At 39.4% G+C, this 25,515-nt stretch overlaps 1 protein-coding gene across 2 annotated transcripts in view; it reads right to left on the bottom strand.

Moving 5' to 3' along the window:
• AP3B1 (adaptor related protein complex 3 subunit beta 1) overlaps positions 1 to 25,515 on the bottom strand; it is a 177,500-nt gene that overhangs the window by 110,831 nt on the left and 41,154 nt on the right. For both annotated transcript variants that reach the window (XM_048503414.1, XM_048503413.1), the window contains exons 8-14: positions 17,798 to 17,956; positions 15,871 to 15,968; positions 14,087 to 14,141; positions 13,921 to 13,992; positions 8,991 to 9,053; positions 7,535 to 7,667; positions 5,626 to 5,735 (exon numbers count right to left, since the gene is read on the bottom strand). In XM_048503414.1, coding sequence (XP_048359371.1) covers positions 5,626 to 5,735; positions 7,535 to 7,667; positions 8,991 to 9,053; positions 13,921 to 13,992; positions 14,087 to 14,141; positions 15,871 to 15,968; positions 17,798 to 17,956 — 690 coding nt within the window. The remainder of the gene's footprint in view (positions 1 to 5,625; positions 5,736 to 7,534; positions 7,668 to 8,990; positions 9,054 to 13,920; positions 13,993 to 14,086; positions 14,142 to 15,870; positions 15,969 to 17,797; positions 17,957 to 25,515) is intronic.

Here is a 25,515-nt window from a genome sequence, read left to right as displayed (position 1 = left end):
TGAGATCTCCTAAAGGGGAAGGGAAGGGACAGGGGCGTGATTTATGGGTGATTGGTAGGAAGGTGGGGCTGATGAGGGAAAAGGATAAGAGGCTGTCAGTCCTGAAGGCCAGGAAGGAGAAGGGCATGCTGACTGAAGGAGAATGGAGGCACTAAGCCAGGGTTAAGGCTCCAATGAAAGGGAGAAGTCCACATCTGAAGTCACAGGAAAGGCCCACCAGTCACCCCAGGGGGTGACCAGGTGTAGCAACACTTCATCTGTTATCTGCATTAACTCTTACTTTCTTTGGCAAGCTTCTGGTAAATCAAAAAAACTTTTTAAAATTTTCACTGTAGTGACAGTAACTGTTCTACCTCATTCACAAGTACTCTAGTGGGACATAGTAAACTGAAAATTTCACCAATGAGGTCATTGATATGAAAGGCAATGGAATTATTGTATCATGGTGAAGAATAATACATACTCAACTTTAAATCTTTCATAGAAATGTTACTGTAATTTGTAAATTCCCAACTTGTACTTTAGGTTTTTCTTTCCTAGTGTAAAAGTGCATTCTTCCCTGCTGAATTTTATCTTATGGTAATCTCTATTTTCCAGTTTAAGATTACTTAGAGTTCTTAAAACAGCCTCCATGTTTATAATTCCTAAATTTGCTAAGTGTCACTCCTGGATGCCAAGATCGAACTGCTATCTGGTTAATTAAGTTTTTCATAATTTGGGATAGTCATTTTTTGTATCACAAGAATATGGTATACAATACTGCTAGGGGCACATTTTAAATGACCTTAAATGTTATGAAGGGAAATAGCTGATCTGCACTGTTTATAAGACTCAGGTCTTTTAAGTTAAAGGTCAAACTGTTCACTCAACAGATTCCATTAGGCAATTTAAAATAATATATTCTCTCTCAACACTTCACAAGACTTACAATATATAACTCTGGAATTCTTTAGGCAAAAAAAGTTGTAAACTCTAAGATAAGAAAAGTGACATATTGGATTGCCAACTGCTGAGAGAAAAGAAGTCCTGTCCCTTTAAGAGAGGCTTAATAGGATGTTATTACCTCCACATACCTTATGCTGGACTATGCCTGTAATAAAGATTGATTGATATTTACCTCCATGCCAGTAAAAGTTTCACCTGTCCATACATTAACATTTCACTAAAGGGACAAGTCATTTTTCTCCTGGCAGTTAGTAACTCCAGTGACATAAAAATCATAGATCTAGTGTAAGGGCAACTGAGCCTAACTTTAGTGCTGATATACATAAATAGTTTAAACATGACCTATAATCTATTTATCCTGCCCAAGCTAATTCAGTCTTTTTAGATCTCAGAAGCTAAGAAGGATCGGCCCTAGCTTTTCAATTTAATCCATGGGGGAGGATGACATCTACATATTCATGGAACCACACTACTATTTGTGAAATCATCTCTCCCGCCAGGTGCATCTTTCTAATTCTGAACCTGAAAGATGGATCAAAAATCCACTCAATGAAAGTAAGTATGACTTGGGGAGATATGCTGATATCTTGCAAGATTACCTCAAGATTCTTGAAGCCATTTTGGATTGCCTAGGGAATTGCAGTCATCACCAATTCATTCTGAAACCTTATGCTGCAGGGATAAAGAAGTGAAAGGCAGCAAAGACAAGAAGAATGATGGGGTTAGTAGTGTAACTAGCAGAAAGAGGGTTAAGAAATATGGTGCAAAAGAGGAAAGGAAGGAAGCAGGGAAGGGGAAAAAATTCAGGAGCTCCCAAGAGGGACAGAAGGAGAGTACGTAGAGATTCTTTAGAGAGCAAAGTGAGAATTCCTCCTCCATGAGTTCTCATATGTCTCCCTCTTACATAGATACTGAACAGGACTGGGAGCAAGATGGAACACTGTAGTATCCCACAGGTAAAATCCAATCTGATACCACAGCAGTGCTACCATCAGCACAAACACACAAACTAGAGGAATCACCCACTGCCAACCAGTACTTCCATGTATCTCAAGCAGTTCAAAAGCACTGAATTGTCTTTAAAATCAAATTACACTGTCCGGAAAACTAAGTAGGAGTTACATCTCTCCATTTGCTTATGGTTAAAGATCCAAAACTCTGATGTTGACAAGCTGCCACTTGGTTTCTCTTCCCAACTGCTTGAATCTTGATAGGAGACTCACTTCTCTTCTTTATGTTTTTATGCGGGACAGTAAAGACATTATGGCCCACTACTACAACAAATGCAGGGAAAACAGCTATTCTAGAGAGAAGCAGAGCCTTGTCCAATATCTAACTATCAAATCATTAATCATGGCCTTGGTGATTAATCAGTGTGTCTTCAGCCACAAAAGAAACCTGCTGCTCTAGCACTGGTAAAGGAAGCAATCTTTCGCACATCAGTATTTTCTATCCAATGGTTTATGATCCTATTTGGATTACTCTGAATTGCCACTCAAGGCTGTGTAACTGGTTAGACCACTTCTCTTCCAAATGCTGGAAACAACAACAACAAAAGAATGTCTACCAGGGAAGACACCCGTAACATCTATTGCTTTCTCCCTTTTGGATTACTAAGGACTATTTCTTGCCTGAATGCCAAGACACTCAGGAACCAAACATATGCCTGGAGCTGCCCAAATAGGTAATTTGGTCTTTGGTTTTCCCTATCCCATCTTGACTGAAGAATACTGCACAGTTTGCAAGAGCTTGGAATATCTAAGGGTTTTTTTTGGGGGGGGGGTGGAGAGGTTTCTGATATTGAGTACTATATTTACCATTTGATACAATTTTGACTGCTTGAATCTGCCAATTCTTTTGTCCATATATTATTATTCCTCTCAATAAATTTTGTTTCTGATTTTATTCTATCCAGATTCTCTATGTCCCTTTCCTTTAGGTCTGCAGAGGCATCTCACCACACTGACAAAGATTCCTTTCTAGCCATTGTTTTGAGTCTCTTCCCTTATGGGACGGGGGGGGGGGGGGGTCTTCAAGTGCAGGACTCCTTTAGTACAGGAATGAAAGTCAACAGAAGGCAGGTTTGGGACCAGTATGGGAAGGTGACCACATTTACATTGACATGTCAAGGGTACATATCTCTTCTAGGTCTGACACAGAACTAGTGCCACCATGCAAAAATAGTGTGAGGTATGGATTCAGACATCTACCAAACTTCCTTTAAAAATCAGGATCTGGCCACACAGGGACTATGATAACTGCTATTCTGGCTGCCACAAGCTTTTAGATCAGAAGTCACTATTTCTTGCTCTTATTGTCTAGACCTAAAGTATACTTCAAAAGCAAGCTGTGATCTAAATGCAGAGAGATTAAATGCATGCCCATATCGATGATATACAGAATTGTCTACTAGTCTGGCCTAAGCAGTAACCATCTAAGATTTTGTTTTCCAAGAGCGCACAAGAGTCACATGCCCAAATATCAACGGATGCTTTCCACAGTCTCACTAAATCTGATGATCTTGGTGCACACAGAGCACCTGGTCTCCATAAGGTTCAACTATTTCATCAGTAATAACCCAAGCTCCCCTTTCCAGAAAGACCACTGCTTCACCTCACACAATATAATATTACACAATATTTTTGCAATACTGTGACAGCACCATTGTAAGACATTCCTAACATTTGAACACAGTCTATCATAAGGAAATGAGGAAAGATACACCAAACATCTATTATGCAAGGTATGTTTTTGATGCTCGAATAAGTTTTCTAAATGAAATGTGGTAAGACTGATGTCATTACTTTACAGTAAGAAAGCGGTTACTTCTAATGTTCCAAAGGTTATACCGCATTAAGACTTTACTCCCAAACTATTACTTTAAATTGGGCTAAAGAACAATAATTGAGTGCTACATTCCAGTTTTAAAGTACAGGAGCAGTTCAAGTTGCCCACAGAACCATGAAATACTTCTAAAAAAATGGGAACTTCAAATTTCAGCTACTATTTAGTATCTAAAGAAATATATGATACAACTTTATAATTCTACCAGACATTGCAAACTACCATAGTTAGCTTTGCAAAGATGCACAAGATGCAGACGTCTGTAATCAAGGGAGCAGTATGTTTCTGGAATTATGCTCTGCACAGATGCAGACCCCAACTGTGGGACTGAAGACAAGATACAAATGGCACTAATTCACAATTATGGATCCCTTTCTGGCATAGTAATAAAATGCTGCCTTATGATAGAAACTTTTAAAGATGGCCTGCATTACTTGTAGGGCAATCCTACACAGAGTTACATCTCTTTAAACCCACTGGATTGCAGAGTTGGTTACAATATAAATGTTAAGAGCTTTGTAAAAGGCAATAATTCAGACACCTAAATCTACTGCCATGAAAAGCATTTTAATGGAAAACAGACTGATGAACCCAGTTTCAATGTTTTATTATAACAACAAATCACACAGAATTTAAGAGTTTTATTATAGCCAGATCTTCAAACATGTAATAGTAAGTGTATAATCTAAACGTCGCTACAGAGCACTGCACACCAAGACAACTAGAGATAAGAACAGTTTTTTCCCGAATGCCATCACTCTGTTAAACAAATAATTCCCTCGATAATGTCAAACTATTTATTATATATTTATTATATAATTACTGCACTACTTTTTTCATCATTCCTATTACCCATCTCCTCCCAATTATGACTGTATGACTATAGCCTGTGCTGACATTTCATTTTATTTTATGATTTTACATTTTATGTTTTTATTACTATTGATTGTTTCCTGATTGCTTACTAGACCTATATGACAATCATTAAGTGCTGTACCTTATGATTCTTGACAAATGTATTTTCTTTTATGTACACTGAGAGCATATGCACCGGAGACAAATTCCTTGTGTGTCCAATCACACTTGGCCAATAAAGATTCTATTCTATTCTATTCTATTCTAGGAGCCCCCATTTTATATAATACTCTAAATAATTCACTACCAGCTTAAAAGATGTAAAGTTACACTGAGGTCTTCAGTGTGTTTTCCAGTGACCTGTAACTACTAACAAGAATGCAAAAAATAACACATTCATTATGTAGCCCTGCTTTGCATTATTTTCAAAGGCCAAAGAAGAACTGTAAATTGCATTGTCCATTATTTTATTCTACATGGCCTGAGCAAATGATTAAGTGCACTTTTCAAACACTTTAAAGGCAGTTTTTGCTACAACATTTTAACCCATTAACTGTCTATAAAAATAAATACAAAGAACAATTAAGCCATAGTTTTTCACAGCTGTTACAGGCATCTAGAATTTTTTTTTACAGAACATCCTGTAAGTAGCTCTGTTGGAAAGCTATCCTGTTTCCACACCTTCGTGCTGCAAACAGATTTTAACAAACAGATTTTGATTGCTACCAAAAGGCAGAGTAGATTGTGAATTTAATTAAATCATACATATGTAAACTTTCTTTACTATAATAATTATAAGTATTTGACAAGCCAAAAATATGATTAAGTATTTGGTGACTTAATTCTTATCCAAAAACAAATTTCTATCTATAAATTAAGTCACAGCATATGCCCCCACAGCCCTTATTCATTCATAACATACATGTGCACACTTTAACATTATTTTTTATAAAATAGAACTGGAACACTTTAAATACTCACAGTAATATTATTCAAGAGTTTGGCCATGCGTTTAATAATTTCACCATGGTGCGCTGGCTGTGTCTGCAGCAGTTTCTTAATGACAACGACACTTTCAGCAACTACTATTTCTGGAAAAAATGCATATTTTTAAAGTTACAGTCATAAAATTAATTTCATGCACGATACTCAAATGATTAGAAGATTGACATCTAGATTTTCCCCCCAAAACATACTGAAAAATTAATAGCATGTATATTATAGTGCCAGAAATGCAGAACTATTTACTCACATGAAGATCTGTCACATGACGATTGAGAATATACACCAATGAATAGTCTAAACAGAGTGGCTGTTAGGAGATGTATTCCTACATCGTATAGTGAAGTATTTCATTGCAACACAATCCAAAGCACAATCAAAATGAAATGTAGGTTTTAAAAACCAGGTAACTAAAATCACATTAATTGTGATTCCCACAAATGAAGCACAATGAGAGAAAGAAGAAACAGAAAAATTTGACCAAAGTTAATATCAAATGTACAATGATGCATTTACTATAGCCTGACTACTTCTATTTGATCTTCTCTCAACCAAATATGAACATAACGCTTTTTAATCTCCATCCAACAAGCAGATGAAATAGGAATCTATCACTAATACTGTCACTAATTCTGAAATCTGGCATTTTTATTCTTTACGAATACTGGCAAAAGCTGGTTCTATTAGTTGATATTGAAAACTAGATGGATATTTTTGAATTCTAGCATTTTTGCGCTATACTTTTTGGATCAAAGAATAGGACAAATCTAATATATTCTCCAGACAGAACTGTATACCAGAACAATCCAGCTCCCATCACAAAATGTCAAGTAGTATAATAAAGCATTGTGTCACAAGTATGCATTATATGTGCATTTGGATGGTAGGATTTAATTGACTAGAGTGGGTAGAACTTCCTGAAAACTTCTCTGGGCATAAGGTGAACTTTTGTTGTTTTTTTCCTATTTAATTTATGAAGCTGAGAAACTGCTAACATGGATTAATATTAGCACTTGTGTTACAATATTCCCACGTTCCTGAATAAACATCTTTCCCCTCCCTCTTCCATCCAAATCCAGTAGATGCACATAGCTTAGAATTGTAGAATTGATATAGGAAATAGGAAACACACAATCGCACCCTGGTCCAACAAGATTAAACCCCTTTTCTATATGTAGACATCAAAATACATAAACCAATTTCTAATTTGGACCAAGCACCTGTCAATCCAACTGAATGCACTGATAACAATTCTAACATGCACAGTGTTACTGAAGGCAAAATAAATCATCATTAAAACTCTTACTGATGGAATTATAAATACTGCCTAAGATGCACATTTTTGAGAATGATTTGCATAATAATCACTTTTTATATCCCACACTCCTCCTTAGCATCTGTAGCTATTTATCTTTTTTTTCCTATTTGTATATCCAAATAAAGGGACATAAATTATTAAACAAGAACCAGTTTACTGATTACCCTAAACTGTCTGAGATAGGTTTTTTTTTATTTAGCCACTTCCACATATCAAAAAACCCCACATTTCCCTGCTTGTAGCACCCTCTGCAGTACAGTTACTTTAATGCAACTAAGAAAAAGCTCAGTATGTTCACTATGAGCCAACATTCTACATGTTTTAATTATATATTTTCAAGCACTGCCATTTATCAATATCAACTACATACTGACAGAAAGACCAGAAAACCCACTTTAAAGAGCTACAAAGAGGAAACATAGTACATGGCTACTATACGTCCAGACTACACTGAAGGCAAATAATTCATTATACTGTTTTTCAAAATCTGTTTCTATCTAGGATACTACCAGACAATACAAGCCATCCGTCACCGCACCCCTCCCCCAACACAAATAACAATTAACTTACCATCTCTGTTAGACAGCAAGCACACCAGGCCGTTAAGGCACGTGTCAGTCACTTCTGAGATGTTGGTTGCACATCTGCCTATTGCCTGGATTGTAGCTGCAGCAAACTGTTTATCTTGGCTCTTCACATAGGTCTGAAGAAAACAGGAATTTAAATTGTCAACATATTGGTATAATCAGCTTAAAAGTCTGACAGAGTCATTCTGCTCTCTGAAAGCAGCCTTCAGGTCTGAGGGAAGTTTTCATATGCAAAGGAATTTAAAAGCAATTGGTAATTAGAAACAAAGAACAAGCAAACATGTCAAGACAGATTAAATCAAATCAAAGCCAATGCTATTTGTTTTAACATTTTTTCCCCCAGTCATGAAAAAATAGACCACGGGCATTAGTTTTACTATACGAGCACCTGTCACTAAATACCCAGGAGTGAATCTACCTCTGTGAGTCTTGGCAGGGGACAGTAACACACAGTAACCTACAGCCAGAAGTTACTATGAGCGCAGAGCAGCAGTCCATGAATTGTTTTCAGAGACACTTTGCCCCATTTAACCAGCATCATCTAATCATGAACAACCCTTTTAACATGACACAGTTTGTGAACTGCAAAAGTTGCTATATGAGAATGGAAAATCTGAATAGGCAAAGCATACTTACCCTTAACCACTTTGCACTGTGGAAAAAGCAGTCTATAAGTAGCTTTAATATATTTAGCAAATGATAGATACCAGTATGCTTTTAAAACTACCTTAGTTTAAGAGATATGTGCTGGATCCCATATAGTTGTTCCAGTAACAGCAGCGATTTCCTCTGGTGTAAACAGCCAACCGGCCAATGATGCAAGATGTTCACCATCAGCGAAGGTTTATTGTGCCAAAAACACTGCTGTCGTGAGTGGAATGGATCCACAGGATGGATCCACAGGATCCAGAGGAATGGATCCACAGGATGCAGTCTAACTCATCCCATGTGTGTCAATATTGCTCTTACTAAACAACTCCTTTCCAGGATTCTAATCTAAAAAAATCTTCCACATAGTTTTGCCCATCTACTGCTTGCAGAACATCAAAATTAACAACAAAAGTCAATCACAGTCTTGAACCAATCAAACGACTTTTGCAGACATAGGAGTGATTTTCACTAATTTTTTCATTCAGTGGCAGGACTCCACAAAACCCCGCCACGTGGTTCCTGGAGGTTCCCCGTTTCCCCAGGAAAAGGTATTCCCCAGGAAAAGGTATTCTAAGAAGGAAAGGAGAAGCAAGAAGCTTACACTATGCTGATAGAAATCTGTTTGGTCAGCAGAAATCTCTGGTGGATCTAAGCAATATTTTATAATCTATGCCTCTATACTTCAAATCTTTATATAAATACTGTGCTTCCTATGCCAGTTCATTCTGAAGAATTTACAAATATATCAGACCAGAAAATTAATGAAATAATACAAATTATACACAAACCTGAAATTCTCTGAGAAGAGTAGATATGTTGGCTTCATTTGCCAAGCTGGTCAAGATTTCAAGCTAAGGAAGAAAAACAGTTTGAAGTTGGTAGGGAAAAAAATCTACTTTTCAGACAGCATAAAATATCAACTGAAACCTTTATAAGCAAACGAAAGGCAGCAACATAAAGCATCATGATAGGCTATGTTAAAGCATTTGTTTTATGGTACAACAAACTTTTTTTTCTAGAGCAAATATTTCAAAACCAATTATTATTTCACCTGTACTTCATAACACTGCATGTTGATTTTAAGAAATACAAAGGGGGCAATGCTTCTTGTACATTATAACACATTATAATTGAACCATGCACATGATCTCTGAATCTCCCTTTAGCCCGCCAAGATCTGGATTAGAAGAACTTCCAAGATCACAATATGTGGGTTGCTACACATTCTGGGTCCAATATCCAAAAGGTTCTTTCAGCCTGCAGCATATGCAGTGTCTGACAAAAGTGAACTAAATCCAAAGACACGAAGTCTTGTAGCAACTTAAAGACAAATACATTTATGGTAGCATATTCTTTCATGGGTTTGGTTCATATGGAGGTTTATGCCACAGTCCTCAACATTCTGCAAGATTTCAATGTATTTTTCCCAGAACAGACTAATAGTTACTCCACAGGAAGTTTTTAAGTACAAAAATGTATTTTGATTCTGAATGCAGAAACATGGATATCAATACCAGGTGTGAAGGACAGTTTAATATTAGGAATATATTATCGTCCCCCTGACCAAAGTGCACAAGAGGATTCTGAGATGGAAAAAGAAATTAGAGAGGCCAACAAAAACAAAAATGTAGTGGTAATGGGTGATTTTAACTATCCCCATATAAACTGGAAAAATGCATGTTCAGGTCATAGTAAGGAGAGAGCATTCCTGGATATGCTAAATGACTGTGGCTTAGAGCAGATGGTTGTGGAACCAACCAGGGGAGAGGTGATCCTAGATCTAATTCTATGTGGGACCCAGGACCTGGTGCGGGAAGTCAGTGTTGTTGAGCCGATAGGGAACAGCGACCACAATGCTGTCAGATTCAGTATCTCAGCATGCGAACAAGTGGCAACTACTAGTGTAGTTACATTCGCCTTCAGAAAGGGAAATTTCTCAAAGATGAGGGGGATAGTGCGCAGGAAGCTGAAAGGGAAAATCAAGAGAGTCAAAACTGTCCAGGATGCTTGGAGGTTATTTAAAAACACAGTAATAAAAGCTCAGCTGGAATGTGTTCCACAGGTTAGAAAAGGCAGCACCCAGTCCAAAAGAAAGCCACCATGGTTAACAAGAGAGGTTGAGGAAATTATCAGAAAAAAGAAAATGTCTTTTAGAAAATGGAAGTCCAGTTTGGCTGATGAAGAATATGAGAGGGAACACAAATGGTGGCAAAAGAGAAGCAAGTTAGCTGTAAGGGAGGCAAAAAAGGATTATGAGGAATGCATGGCCTTGAACATCAAGACCAGCAACAAACAGTTCTTCAAGTACATCAAAAGCAGGAAGCCAGCAAGGGAAGCGGTAGGCCCGTTAGATGACAAAGGAACAAAGGGTGTGCTAAAAGATGGCAGGGAGATTGCAGAGAAGCTGAATGAATTCTTTGCATCTGTCTTCACCCAAGAGGAGGTGAGGAACATTCCTGCACCTGAACCAAGCTTCTTAGGAGGCGAATCCGAGGAACTAGCGAAGATAGTGGTAGACAAGGAAGAAGTTCTGGCAGCCATTGATAAACTAAATGTTACCAAATCCCCTGGCCCAGATTGCATTCATCCAAGAGTTCTTAAAGAGCTCAAACATGAAATTGCTGATCTTCTCACTCTAATATGCAACTTATCCCTGAAATCAGGCTCCATCCCTGAAGACTGGAAGATGGCCAATGTCACACCAATCTTTAAGAAAGGATCTAGCGGGGAAACCCTGGAAATTACAGGCCAGTCAGTTTGACATCTGTTCCTGGTAAATTAGTAGAATCTATCATTAAAGATAAAATTATAAAACATGTAGAAAAGCAAGACCTGCTGAGAAAGAGTCAGCATGGCTTTTGCAGAGGCAAATCCTGTCTTACAAACTTACTAGAGTTCTTTGAGGGTGTAAACAGGCATGTGGACAGGGGTGAACCGGTGGAGATTGTCTACTTGGATTTCCAAAAGGCTTTTGACAAAGTTCCTCACCAGAGACTGTTGAGAAAACTCAGCAATGAAGGAATAAGAGGGGAAGTCCTCCTATGGATTAAAAACTGGTTGAGAAACAGGAAACAAAGAGTGGGTGTAAATGGGAAGTTCTCACAATGGAGAGATGTCGGGAGTGGTGTCCCCCAAGGATCCGTTTTGGGACCAGTGCTCTTTAACCTATTCATAAATGACCTGGAAGTAGGGGTGGGTAGCGTGGTGGCCAAGTTTGCAGATGATACCAAATTATGTAGGGTAGTGAGAACCACAAAGGATTGCGAAGAGCTCCAAGCGGACCTTGATAAATTAGGTGAGTGGGCTCAGAAATGGCAAATGCAGTTCAATGTAGCAAAATGTAAAGTGATGCATATAGGGGCAAAAAATCCAAACTGCACATACACGCTACAGGGGTCAGTGCTATTAGTCACAGACCAGGAAAGGGATTTAGGCGTCTTGGTTGATAGTTCCATGGGAATGTCAACTCAATGCATGGCAGCTGTAAAAAAGGCAAACTCTATGCTGGGGATCATTAGAAAAGGAATTGATAATAAAACTGCAAAGATTGTCATGCCCTTATATAAAGCAGTGGTGCGACCGCACTTGGAGTACTGGGTCCAGTTCTGGTCGCCGCATCTCAAAAAGGATATTGAGGAGATAGAAAAAGTGCAGAGAAGGGCAACAAGGATGATTGAGGGACTGGAGCACCTTCCCTATGAGGAGAGGCTGCAGCGTTTGGGACTCTTTAGTTTGGAGAGGAGACGGCTGAGGGGGGGATAGGATTGAAGTCTACAAAATTATGCATGGGGTAGAAAATGTTGACAGAGAGAAATTTTTCTCTCTTTCTCACAATACTAGAACCAGGGGGCATTCATTGAAAATGCTGGGGGGAAGAATTAGGACTAATAAAAGGAAACACTTCTTCACGCAACGTGTGATTGGTGTTGGAATATGCTGCCACAGGAGGTGGTGATGGCCACTAACCTGGATAGCTTTAAAAGGGGCTTGGACAGATTTATGGAGGAGAAGTCAATTTATGGCTCCCAATCTTGATCCTCCTTGATCTGAGATTGCAAATGCCTTAACAGACCAGGTGATCGGGAGCAACAGCCACAGAAGGCCATTGCGTTCACATCCTACATGTGAGCTCCCAAAGGCACCTGGTGGGCCACTGCGAGTAGCAGAGAGCTGGACTAGATGGACTTTGGTCTGATCCAGCTGGCTTGTTCTTATGTTCTTATGTTCTTAAACATGAAAACAGCCAACAATCACAAGTATATCAAGGCTACCACTATCAGCTAATTTTCCTCCATTTGTAGTTATTCAGATCCAGTCATATGTTTAAACTTTTCTTCTAGAAATCCCTTTGTTTCTCTCAAAAATGCACTCTTATTCAACAACTTTTAAAACAAATTAAAAAGGCACTGAGTTTTTGAGCTGCAAACCTGTTACATTCAGGCTACATTTAGCCTGTTTCTGATAAGAGCGAGCCAAGGTCATCAGGTTCATATGCTGCTTCTCCCCTCCCCACCCTGAAAGGGGAAACTGCACACCAACAGTCTTCAGCAAACTGCAAGTGGTTGCAGCATCTGAATCAGGTGCTCTAATATGTAGCGATTTGTTTCTTGTTTGGCAAGTGCTGTCAAGTCACAGCCAACTTATGGAGACACCAGATGGTTTTCTAGGCAAGAGATGTTCACAGGTGGTTTGCCATTGCCAGCCTCAGTGTAGCGACCCCGGACTTCCTTGGTGGTCACTCCTCCAAGCATTAACTAAGGCTGACCTTGTTTAGCTTCTAAGATCTGATCAGATCGAGCTAACTTGGGCCATCGGCGCCAGTGCTCCTTCCTCACAAACCAGGGTTATAATCTCAAAATTAGCTCTGAACAAACAAATCAGAGGTCATCCAAAACAGGAACAAATTTAGTGAATTGTGAGTTCATGTGTTCCCTCCCTTCCCCATCCTTTCTATGGTAGGCTGATTTTGACAACTGAAATCTTCAATGAATGCCAATCTGTTGAGATGACTAAAATGTGAGGGCCTTTACAAATGGAGGTTTGACACTTCCTAAAATCAATAATTTTGATCAAGATTAAACCATGATTAAAAGTCCCAGTTCCTGAGAACACAAGAAACCATCACTAGTTGAGGCAACCACATTTGGACATCACAACAGACAGGGAGTTTGTTGAAGGGAAACATACAAGGGGGAAAGATCTACATGATCCTGGCAATTAGCTGGCTTCATGGCGACTGCAAACAAATCTCTGGCTTTCTCATGTCTGAATTGGGCCCTGGCTTGTAAACAAGAAACAGTTTGTCGAAGCAGATAATTCAAACTGCAGTTTATTCAAGATTTCTTATTTTCAAATTTCAGCCCTGGAGGAGTATGCATGCTGACTTGTTTTCATCACAAGAAAACCAACCAAGGTTACCCAATTAAAGCAGAATTGAATGAGGGGAGTTACTATAGCTTACAGTAAGAAACTGACCTAAGCCCTGACTTGGTGGGAGCATGGGATATAAATATAATCAATATTTTTTTCATTCAAAATAATCCTATATAGCATTCAGTAAGTATGGTCTTTAGTCAGAACCATGGCTTCAGGTGACATAAACGGACAATTCTGCTCATTTTTGCTTTAGCAATGGAAAAGGAGTATGTCTGAGCAGATGTTGAAAGAACAAATGTAGTCACCATATTAAGATATATGATTATATTGTATTAAAAATACCTTTAGCGTCTTGATCATAGTTGGATCAGTTGATCTAACATAGAAGCTCTTCAAGTAAGGTTCAAACATGCCCTAGGGGAGAAAAACAGACAAATGTAATTTAGCAATTTTATCCAAGTTTAAAAAGTAAAAAAAACCCTGAATTTATGTATTAAGCAAACCAAACCTTGCGCTGGATTGACATTGTTGCTATATTCTGGAGAACAATGTACTGCACCTCCCTATAGAAATCAACAACAGATTAATTAATACACATCTCTCATTTCACTATTAAAATCATTTAAAGCAGAGAACACTGGAGATCAAAAGTAAAAAGTATACTTGCAAGCTAAATACATGATTAAAGGCTGCAAGCTAAAATATGATTAAAATTTAGGAATGTAGTTTTTATTTGATTCAATCTGGGTTAGAAGAAGAAGAAGAAGAGTTTGGATTTATATCCCCCCTTTCTCTCCTGTAGGAGACTCAAAGGGGCTTACAATCTCCTTGCCCTTCCCCCCTCACAACAAACACCCTGTGAGGTAGGTGGGGCTGAGAGAGCTCTGAGAAGCTGTGACTAGCCCAAGGTCACCCAGCTGGTGTGTGTGGGAGTGCACAAGCTAATCTGGTTCACCAGATAAGCCTCCACAGCTCAAGTGGCAGAGCGGGGAATCTAACCCGGTTCTCCAGATTAGAGTGCACCTGCTCTTAACCATTACATCATGCCTAGCAGTTCCATCCTAGCCTAGCAGGATGGAACTCAAAACTGTCTTGATAATAATGACTATTTATTTAAAACATACATCATAAAATTGTGTTATAATACCATTAAATCAGTCTTCTAAACACACATCATTAAGCAATTCAAAACAGAGGCTCATTCCGCACATGCAGAATAATCCACTTTCAAACTGCTTTCAGTGCTCTTTGAAGCTGTGCGGAACAGCAAAATCAACTTGCAAACAGTTTTGAAAGTGGTTTGAAAACGCATTATTTTGTGTGTGTGGAAGGGGCCAGAGTTAAACTACATACAAAACAGTGATTGAAACACTGTTTGGAAAGGAGGGATCACTGAGGGAATGACGAACAAAACAAAGAAGTCTTCCTCTACTGGTGGGAGATGGCAACAGGAATGGACAGACACGTCTTTCTAGAGAAGGAGTTCCAAAGCTTTGGTTTGATAGTTAAGAAAGCCTACTCCCTGGCTGCCACCCACCTAATCTCAGAAGGTGGGGCACCTGAAGGAAGGTCTCCAAAGATGACCACAGGCAGGCAGGTTCACAAGGGAGTAGGCAGTCCTTCAGGTATGAAGTTCAAGACCAGCACCTCAAACTATGCCCAGAAGCAAATCAGGAGTCAGTGTAGATGGGCCTATTGGAGTGATAGGGCCTCTACGACCCACTCCAGCCAACATCCTGACTGTAGGCTTCTGCACCAAATGAAGTTTCCAAACACAGAGAACACTACAGTAATCTGACTTAGATGTAACCAGAGCACACACCACAGTGGTCAAATGTTTTTGCCCAGGAAGGTCACAGCTAACTAATGAGTCAACATGGGTTAACAGGCACTCCAAGCCACAGCTGCCACCTGCTTATCCAGCAGTAGGCTTGGGTACAAGACACTCCCCCCCCCCAATCTGTTCCTGCAAAATAGTCACAGCGAACCATGGAGCATTCTTTCTTCTCCTGCAGAACAGATCACAACAGTCCTCTGGCCACCATTTTTGTAATAACACGAAATTTGCCATATACTAAATACTAAATACGCAGAAGAATGGAAAACAGAGCTATACTTTACACTTTTACTAAAGTTCATAAAATTGAGCTCACTAAAATGCTATTTAAACTTCTCAAATTTTGCAAGTATGTACTATATTCCTTTATGAGCAAATACCCAATTGCTTTTACCACAGAAGGAATACCTTCCAATGATGGAAATATTTATTGACCAGTATTCCACTTAACTTACCTGTTACTGCGAAGTAAGCGTACTAATGATTTAGCAACAATGCCAGCCTCAGATATGGATGCCACGTGCCAATAAAGTTGAGCAACTGCCATCACCACCTGAAAGAAAAAGTTGTTCACCTTCACTGCAGATAGTGATTGTGCCATTCCTTCAAATATTGACCTACAGAAAACTTTGTTTCATATAGTCCTTGAAGAAAACAAAGACATTCAAAGTGATCAGTGTTGTTATTTTTTTCTGGAAAAAAATCATAAATGGGTTGCTATCAGAGGAAAAAACAATTGTAGATAAAGTTAGGTTCAAGTTCTGACCACCAAAATAATGTCTTTTTCCTGTAAGCCAGAACACAAATCAATAAGACCATGTTCTTAATTTCTATCTAGTATTCTTAATTTCTATCTACAGTGTAAGAAACTTTAGTCAAAGGCAAAAGGAATAAAAGGTGGGAAATACTAATAAAAATGACCAGTGATGTTAAGCAGCTAATTTATTATGAAGTTGTGGAACATCATACAAATGGATTTTTAAAAATTACTTTAGATCAGTGATGGCGAACCTATGGCACGTGGTACCAGAGATGGCACTCAGAGCCCTCTCTATGGGCACAAACAAACAGAGTCCCCTCCACACACACATCTAGGCTGGCCTGGGCCTAGTTTTGGGGAAACAGTGTAGGTAACCCTGTTAAATGCTATTAACCCCCACTGATTTTCATGAGAAGAACTAAAGTGCGATCCTTTACCTGGGAGTAAGCGCGGTTGCTGGCAATGGGGCTTGCTTCTGAGTAAACTCTCCTAGGGTCGTGATTCACCCATTGGAAGAGTTGCACGGTTGCTCCAAAGCAAAGCCACCAACTACCAATGTACCACGTACATTTAATAATCAAATTCTTAAAAATCAAGCTATGGCCTCATTGGATTGGCTGTGCTGATCACATCAAAACCAAAGCACTTGGTGGATGGAATACTGTAATCACTGTAGTGATACAGAAGTAACAAGTAATTCAACTGATAAGGTGCTCTATCGACCTCTATGGATGAGAGTTAAATTCTGCTGAAATAAATGTGTGAACAGCCATGTCTGTGGCACATCAGATACAGTTCTATGGGTATGGTAAAATTATTGTCAACAATTTTCAGAACTGTCAGTTTTTCCTTTAAAAAATGCCTGGGAAGTATAGGCAGCATTGTCTTACATTTTTACACATACTACTGCAATTAAAATAAGTTTCTAAATAAAGTTTTGGGTTTGTATACATATGCAATCAAACTTGATATTTTCCTTATGAAATATAAAGATTTTAAAAATCTGTTTATAAATTATTACAAATAAATAACTTAAATCATGCTATATTTATAGTCCCGAATAAATTTAGAAAGTTTTCCAGAAAGTTTTCCAATTGAAGGTTTTCTGGAAAGCCATATCCTTTTCTTCACCACCACAGTGGAAATCACTCCTAAAGGAATTCCCCAACATGGTACCTATGAGAACCATGGCAACCACTGACACCTTTTCTGGTGCCCAACAAGTATTTTGGCAAAAACAGGTGGAACTAGATAGGGTTTTAGCCCAGCAAGGCTTCTGATTGGCTGTTCAGAATTTAAATGTTGCTTTGGCAGCAGCTGCCACCACAGCACGAAGATCTACACAGTAATACTGAAGTAACGCTGTGACAATCACTTTGTGGCAGCCATTTTGTTGCTACTCCCACAAGGCCAGGTCAGAATTCCAAATGTTTCTACAAGCTCAAAAAGGCTGGAAGCTTCTGTGGTACTGAATGTGAATACCTACGTTAAGAAAATCTAGCATTTAAAGGACCTCCAAGAAAAAAATAACTGCACTTAGACAAAGAGTGATATGTCACATTAATAGCAACAAAAATGTACTATATTTTAAAAAGATGTATTATGGAGGATATTAGTCATACAGCAGCATTCCGGCTTTGCAGCAAAGGCTTTGTATTGCGAATCAGTAATCTGTGGTCCGGGTCCATGGTATAGGATGTGTTTACTTTCTCATTTTTTTCCTGCTGCTCATCATCTGATTCGTAGAACTTCTTTTCACTATATTCTTCCTGAACACCATCCTATAAACAAAGAAAGAATAAAATGGAGAAACATCCATTCATATACATGCCACTTCACTTTTTCTTTTCAGGTCACAGAAAAATCTATGGTACAACTGGACTTAAATCTACCCAGTTCTAAGTCTTCTAAATTTTCTAAATTTCTAATTTTCCTCAGAAGCATTTGAATTCAAACTGCAGGTCAGATTTTTCAAAGGGCTGCTGACAAACCAAAGACAACGGACTGTTTCTTTTTCAAAGACTGAATACAAGTTCTACTGCCAGCCTTGGCCTCTGTAATTCAGTTGTCAAAGCTAAAACTTACTAGTATAATAGTAGTACAAGCATCAAACTGAAGACAAGTACTAGGGCACAGTTAAATCAGTGTAAAATTTTACACATTAGTGTGATGTCTACTAACAAATCTATTCTTTCAGTTATCCTTGAAAATGAACAGAAAAGTAGTGAATGTATATGTCATTCTTTAAATCTTTTTAAAGTTATATGGTTAAGTTCTTTTTTTACTTTCAGAGTTTGCAACACCAGAAGAATCTGATTGTTCCCAATTATTATTTACACTCATGAATTCACCAGAATAATAAACAACTCCACCCACCCAAAGACCAAGAGGGTGTAGCACATATTCCCCAAAGAACCTGGTGAACAGGTGAACAAACATTGCCATAGTCTCCTTTCAATCCTACAGGTATTGAACTGAACGTATAAATGTTATCTAATCATGTGCCTTGAAGCATAGGGTTTTGAGGTTTCTACAGATATTTAATTGACAAGGTTCTGAAGATTCTCATCCCAACAAATCTTCACCACCGTTTCATCTAATAGATTTACTTTGTGGTATTAGTTTGGGAACTCAGGAAAAGGGAAAGTTCTAAAGTGTAAAGTTCTCAGAGGGGGCGGGGGGAGGAGCAATAACACATACACACAAATTTGCTTGCAATATTGGAAAGAAAAGTATCACTGAATTATCTGAAATGGCAATACAGACATGATTAAAAAATAATCCAATCCAAAGCAATCATACTAAAATCATGCTTCTTTATTGAAACAGTGTGAAACAATATATATTTACAGTGAGAGCTGGGTGAACGATCAGGTTTCAGGGAAGTTAATATAGAGTGAACTATTCTGAAGACTCTGATTTACAGAAAGATATAAATTCTACAGATATTAATTCTACATTTAAGTGCCTTACCTGATCAGTATAATACATATGTTTATTCAATCATTTTATGTGACTGCATCCACACTTCTCTTGAGAAAGGTTTTCCACTAGATGATGGTGATTTTTGCCAAAACACATTTGGTGGTCAATGATTTAGTGTGCTGTTATCTTAACTAATTAAGAGTTTTTGTTGTTAAGTATATATTTGTTTTGTTAGTATATATGTTTATTGAATTTCTAGTGGCATTTATAAAATGCTTATCTTCCTCCCTGGTTCATTATCTGTTTTCCTCTACCTTTTGGTTAGCTAACCTGTTCAGCTAGATTGAGTTTTCTCTCTCCTTTTCTCCCCTTGCCTCAGCTACCACCCCAGGTACTTAAATCTACCAGAGGAAGCAGCAATCAAAAAGTGAATGAGTTCCCTTGCGCCATTCATTCTGATGAAATGGTTGGTCTCTATCACAGCAGGATTTTCAGCCATAAGTCACAAATCTATTGGAGTACTTATGGAGTCCAATTTGAGAAACGGTGATACTATAAGCTTTCCTTTATAGAGTTGAGCAGCCTGAATAACCCAGCTTAGCTCAAGCTCCTCAGATCTTGGAAGCTATACAGGGTCAACTGCATTAGTACTTAGTTGGTGGACCACTAAAGAAGACAAGTTGCTACATGGAGAAAGGCAGTAGCAAACCACCTCTGTTGTCTCTTGCCAGGAACACTGTGGCACTCAAGCAGCAAGAGTCAGTTACAACCAGAAGTCACATTCTTCTTTACTTCTTATGGAGTAAGAAGAGCAAATGAGGCAAGTCTCTCTCAAGGAAATTAAACTCCAATTGTTCCATATAAAAGAAAATGACGAAGACATCATGGGTAAGACAGTGACCAAGGCAAATAGTGGACAAGACACATAGCCATTAACATTCATAAACACATGAAAGCTGGAGATGCTGCATGCTATATTCAGTATAAAATTCTGTGTTTGTGTGACATGACTACAGAAATTCAGAACAAATACAGTCATGTGTTCAAAGGCAACATTTGTTTAAAACGGGTCTTAAACACGTAACAATGTTGAAAAAATCTTGTCTCTTTTACTGCTCTTCACCAAATCAGCCAGCTTTTTCCAGAGGACAGAGGCAATGTGTTCTTCTATTGTATAACAGAAATTTCTTATAGACTTCCATCTACATTTTTATGACAACATGTTTTTTTTCCAATCAGACCTTTATCTTTTCAGTGATAGTGGGTACAGTATTCTTTTGGGAAGGAGAGCAAATAAAGCAATAGCAGGTGCAATGAGTACAATTACCAATCAAGAACCATCTGACAATAACTTTATAAAAGAGCTTGAAAAATTCCAGGCAACAGGTCCCCATGGCGCCTAGAAATTTCACTATGGTGTGTAACATATTCAGCAATGATTTTACTGTATCCCCACTTGGCAATTCTCAACGTACATACAAAACTTATTAGTCATTCTGTATCAGAATGTTTTGTTGTAGGGCATAACAAGAATTGTGGATGCAGATCTTGTCACTGCTTTTATAGCAATCTGTTCTGAGAACACAGCCTGGCTTGCATCCACAGCCTGGCTTGTAACAGGTTGTTACAGGTGAGGGGAGGATCCACCATGGAACCATCTGAGCAACTCTCACCATCCCTTCAGGCTCCAGCAAAAATCAATCTAACTGATACCACCCAGGATTTAATTTACAGGTAAGGGGACAATTGTGCATACAGAAAGAAGTGATGGTATACCAGGTTAGTGCACAGTACAAGACTGCATCATGTCTATGTGACACAAAAATGGCTTAGAGAACCACTTGTGCTGAAGACCACTTTGCCCGTTTCTGAAAAAAACAAAGTCCCACATCATCCCATATTGTTACATTATTATTTTTACCACCAAATCCAGCAGTAGTTTTCTACCATTATAAATTTTAATATGAATCTTCAATCTCTTAGAAGAATTAAGATTACAATACTTATACAAGAATTAACACATATAGTGAAAATAGCGACTCTTTCCCTAACCCCAACCCTTTACTGGTAGGTCTCTACCTGTTGAGGCACATACAATAATTCAGAAGTTACAATACTAATATCCAAAGAGAGACACATTTAACTTGGGTGAAAAAAATCTGCTGCTTGGAAAGGAAGGTAAATTTAGAAAATAAAAATGCAAATATGCATTTTAACATTCTTGAATGTATTAATCTGAAAGGTTTAATTTCCATTTTCCTGCATCAGCTTTATTTATAAAATGTCGTGCCCTATAAATATGCTGTTATTTTCTATAGTGAAGCACCCCCTTAACAAATCTTCTCATTAATATGTAAATTTAAAGTCAATCGGTCTTCTCCCTGACAGCACCATGAATTCCTAGTGCACTGTATAATCGGTTTTGACTTGGCAACCACTATTTATCAAAGATGTCAGTTAGAAAAATTATGGAAAATGCACTGCAATTGATATGACTGCAGTATATTTTGTCAACACTTAATTGTTCCTCAAATCACACATTTACATATAAAGAGTCTAAATACAGATCTATAATGACACAAATAAGCCAAATTAAAAATCTGCTCTACTACACAAGAAATCTTGTTATGTGTTTATTTAAGAACCTATTGAAAAAAAGCATGGAGACCCAATATCAAAAGGTTTCCCTTCTGCTATTTCAGCAATTAAATTAGTAAGAAACCAATTTGGTATCTGAACTTTCTGGCTCTGTACAGACATAACACTGCCAATCTCTTTATCATGGTTAAGCGACTGGGAGCAGGCCACAGCATTGAATACCCCCTCCACCTGCATCATTGAATATGATGTTATGATACATCTGTATCCATCTACACTAGCAAAGTGTACACACCAGTGGCACTCCCCCAATCTTTCAACCATGATTAAGTAATTTTCATTATAATATATGTACTGTGTCTCTATCATACAGCTTATAAGTTCTATCAACTATTTGTGTCATACTCCTGAGAAATAAATACCCTGCAATTATTAAATAGAAAAAACTAAAGGTATAGCCATATGTGGGTGTCTTCCAATCTCTGACAGCTGTAAAACAGTACCAGCCTTCTCATTAAATGACTCACTATAATAATTAAGCAAGCATATATTTCGTATTACTATTTTTCAAATGCATGTTATGATTAATAAAATACAAATTTGTTTAAAGTAATTGCTGAATTTATAGTATCTTTTTGTCATTATGCATTTTCTCAGTCAATGGTTACTATATAATAGAATTACTATGTGGAGGGCCCTATGGGGGAGACACAACCATATCTTTGTGGAATATGCATAGGTTAGGGTTGATAGATAATGTGTGTAGTTCGGAGACTCTCCTGGCCGAGGTCACTGCCACTAGGAACAAGACTTTCATGCATAGCCATTTGAGATGTATGGATTGAACAGATTCGAAGGGTGAGCGAGTTAAGGCCGCAAGCACAGAATGTAGTCTCCAGGATGGGAACCTATGTTGGGTGGGAGTTTGAAACTGAGAAACTCCCCGTAGGAACCTGGTGATATCAGGATGATGTGTGGCTGGTATTTCGTGAAACAGGGGCCACACTGTGGAAAGGGTAGTGATCTGGCGGTGGAGAGTGGCACTATGGAGTCTGTTATCAAAGCGAAATTGAAGAAACTCAAAACTTCAGAAATGGAGGGTTCCTTTGGATTGATGTTCTTGGGGTGGCACCAATGGAAGAAGGCTGTCCAGGTAGCGTTGTAGATCCTGGTGATGGCTGGTTGTCTTGAAGAGAGTAGGGTCTCTGTCACTCTTGTAGAATACCCTTTTCTTATCAGTTGTCACCGTTCAAGAGTCAGGTGGTCAGATGTAACCAGCCTGGGTTGGGATGCCAGATGGGACTTTGCATCAGAAGGTCCGGAATCTGAGGAAGCGTGTATGGAGCGCCCACTGATAGTTCTCTCAGGGTTGAAAACCAGGGACACCTCGGCCAATAAGGTGCGACTAGGATGACTGTCACTCATAGTTCCGATATCCTTCTCAACAACTTGGGTAGGACCAGAGTTGGTGGGAAGGCGTAGAGGAGACCCAGAGGCCACGGGGCACATAGAGCGTCTATAGCTAGTGCTCTGGGGTGTTGAAACCGTGACATGAACTGTGCAGTCTGAGAGTTGTCTGCTGTGGCAAACAGGTCTAGACAAGGAGTGCCGAATCTGTGTACTATTTCCTGGAAAATGGATCGGTTGAGGGACCATTCCACGTCCACAACCTGCTGTCGACAATCTGCTCGGATGTTGAGTCAACCTTGGACATGTTCTGCTTGCAGGGATAACAGGTGTTGTTCGGCCCAAGTGAGAATTTGAGCTGCTTCGCGATGCAATTGGGTCGAGCGTGATCCCCCCTGATTGTTTATGTGATATTTTGCTGACACGTTGTCCGCCCGGATCAGAACATGATGATGTTAGATGCGAGATTGGAAGTGTTGCAGAGTGAGGAGAATTGCTCGAGTCTCTAGAATGTTTATGGGGAGATGAGATTGTTCCTTGGTCCAGGTGCCCTGAGTGATCTGGTTCCCCAGAGTCGCACCCCAGCCTTGCAGGCTTGCATCCATAAAGATTTGAATCTGATGCTGTGGAAAAAGACCTTCCCCTGTTTCAGGTTCTTCGGGAAGGTCCACCAGTGGAAGCTGTTCCTTAGTGTAGGGGAAACAGTCAGTGTGCGGTCCTGTTTGTGCATGATATCCAGTTGATAGGGGAGCAGAAACTGTTGAAGAGTTCTGGTGTGTAGTCGTCCCCATTGCACCATGTCTAAGGCAGCTATCAGCAGGCACATGAGACTGGCTAGTTGAAGGAGAAAAGCTCTCCAAGCGGAGATGATCTTGTTCACCAGGATATGGATCTTCTGCACCTTTTTGTCTAATAAGGAGATTGTCCTTTTGGTGGTGTCGATGACAGCCCCTAAGTGTTCCATCTGTTGTGACGGTGTCAGGGAACTATTCTCTGAATTTACAAGGAAACCGTGCTGATGTAGTACTGACACGATTGACGTCCTTGATGTTGATCCCTGGAGTTGGCCCAGATTAGGATGTCGTCCAAGTAGGGAAATACGTGGACTCCTTGTTCTCGTAGCAGTATGATGGGTGCTAGGAGTACTTTGGAAAACGCTCAGGGTGTGGTTGCCAGGCCAAAAGATAGTGCTCTGAACTGGAAGTGATGGTGATCTACCTCAGAGATATCTGCGATGAGCCGGATGAATGGGTATGTGGAGGTAGGCCTTGGTGAGGTCCAGAGAGGCCAGGAAGTCTCCTGGGTGAAGAGCTTCTGTTATGCTGCGAAGTGTCTCCATCTGGAATCATTTGAGGCGGATGTGTTTGTTCATATATTGAAAATTGAGTATGGCCCTCCAATCTCCGGTTGTCTTTGGTACAGCAAAGAAGTGAGAGCAGACACCTGAGAATTTCAATGGCCTGGATGTGGAGTAGATGACATATGGCCGATAAGGTCCTTGCCGTCTTGTTGGGTCTGTTGCTCAGAGGAGATGGAAAGAACCGGTGCCTTGACAGTTTGGCAAATTCTATGACATATCCTGTAGCGACTACTTCTTTTGTCCTTCTGTTGTCCTGTTCAAGGTCGTGGGAAGTGAAGAAGTCTGCACTGGTACCTGCAGATAGTCATTGGCTCATTCCGCACATGGAGAATAATGCACTTTCAAACTGCTTTCAGTGCTCTTTGAAGCTGTGCGGAATAGCAAAATCCACTTGCAAACAGTTGTGAAAGTGGTTTGAAAATGCATTATTTTGCTTGTGTGGAAGGGGCCATAGTCTGGTATTTTTATCTCCTTTGGGAAACTTGTCGGTTTGACCGGGGGCACGAAAATTTCCTCATCTGCGAAAGGAATCCTGTTGGTTCCAAGGTCGCCTGCCGCCCCTAGTATTTCTTGGGAAATTTCTAGGTGACCTGAAGGTAGGTCTGGAGAATGATTAAGGTCTGTCTGGGCAGACGGACTTGGGCATAGATTTCTTCTTGTCTTTGGACTCAATGAGAACTTGGTCGAGTTCCAATCCAAATAGAATGCCCCCTTGGAAACTGTAGCCTGCCACGACCATCTTGGAGTGTAGATCGGCTTGCCAGGGCCACAGCCAATATTGCGTCTCGTGACAACAGAAGATGCCATTGATCAAGAAGCTAGGACCAGGGCATCTAAGGTGGACTCTGCCAGGAAGGATGCTCCTGCCATTAGGCATTCAATGCCGTCTCGAATAGCATGGTCCTCTGGTGGTAGCAGCTCGAGAACACATTTGAGCCAAACAATCATGGCTCTGGCTACTGTTGCAGAAGGAGTCTTCATCACCATGGAGATCCATTTGTGAGCTTTGCGAAGGGCCACATCTGTCATTCCATCCATGGTGTTTTTGAC

Source organism: Sphaerodactylus townsendi, linkage group LG07 (assembly GCF_021028975.2).
Source record: "Sphaerodactylus townsendi isolate TG3544 linkage group LG07, MPM_Stown_v2.3, whole genome shotgun sequence".
In the NCBI taxonomy this organism is placed as follows: Eukaryota; Metazoa; Chordata; class Lepidosauria; order Squamata; family Sphaerodactylidae; genus Sphaerodactylus; species Sphaerodactylus townsendi.
This window is presented reverse-complemented; position numbering and strand designations above follow the sequence as displayed.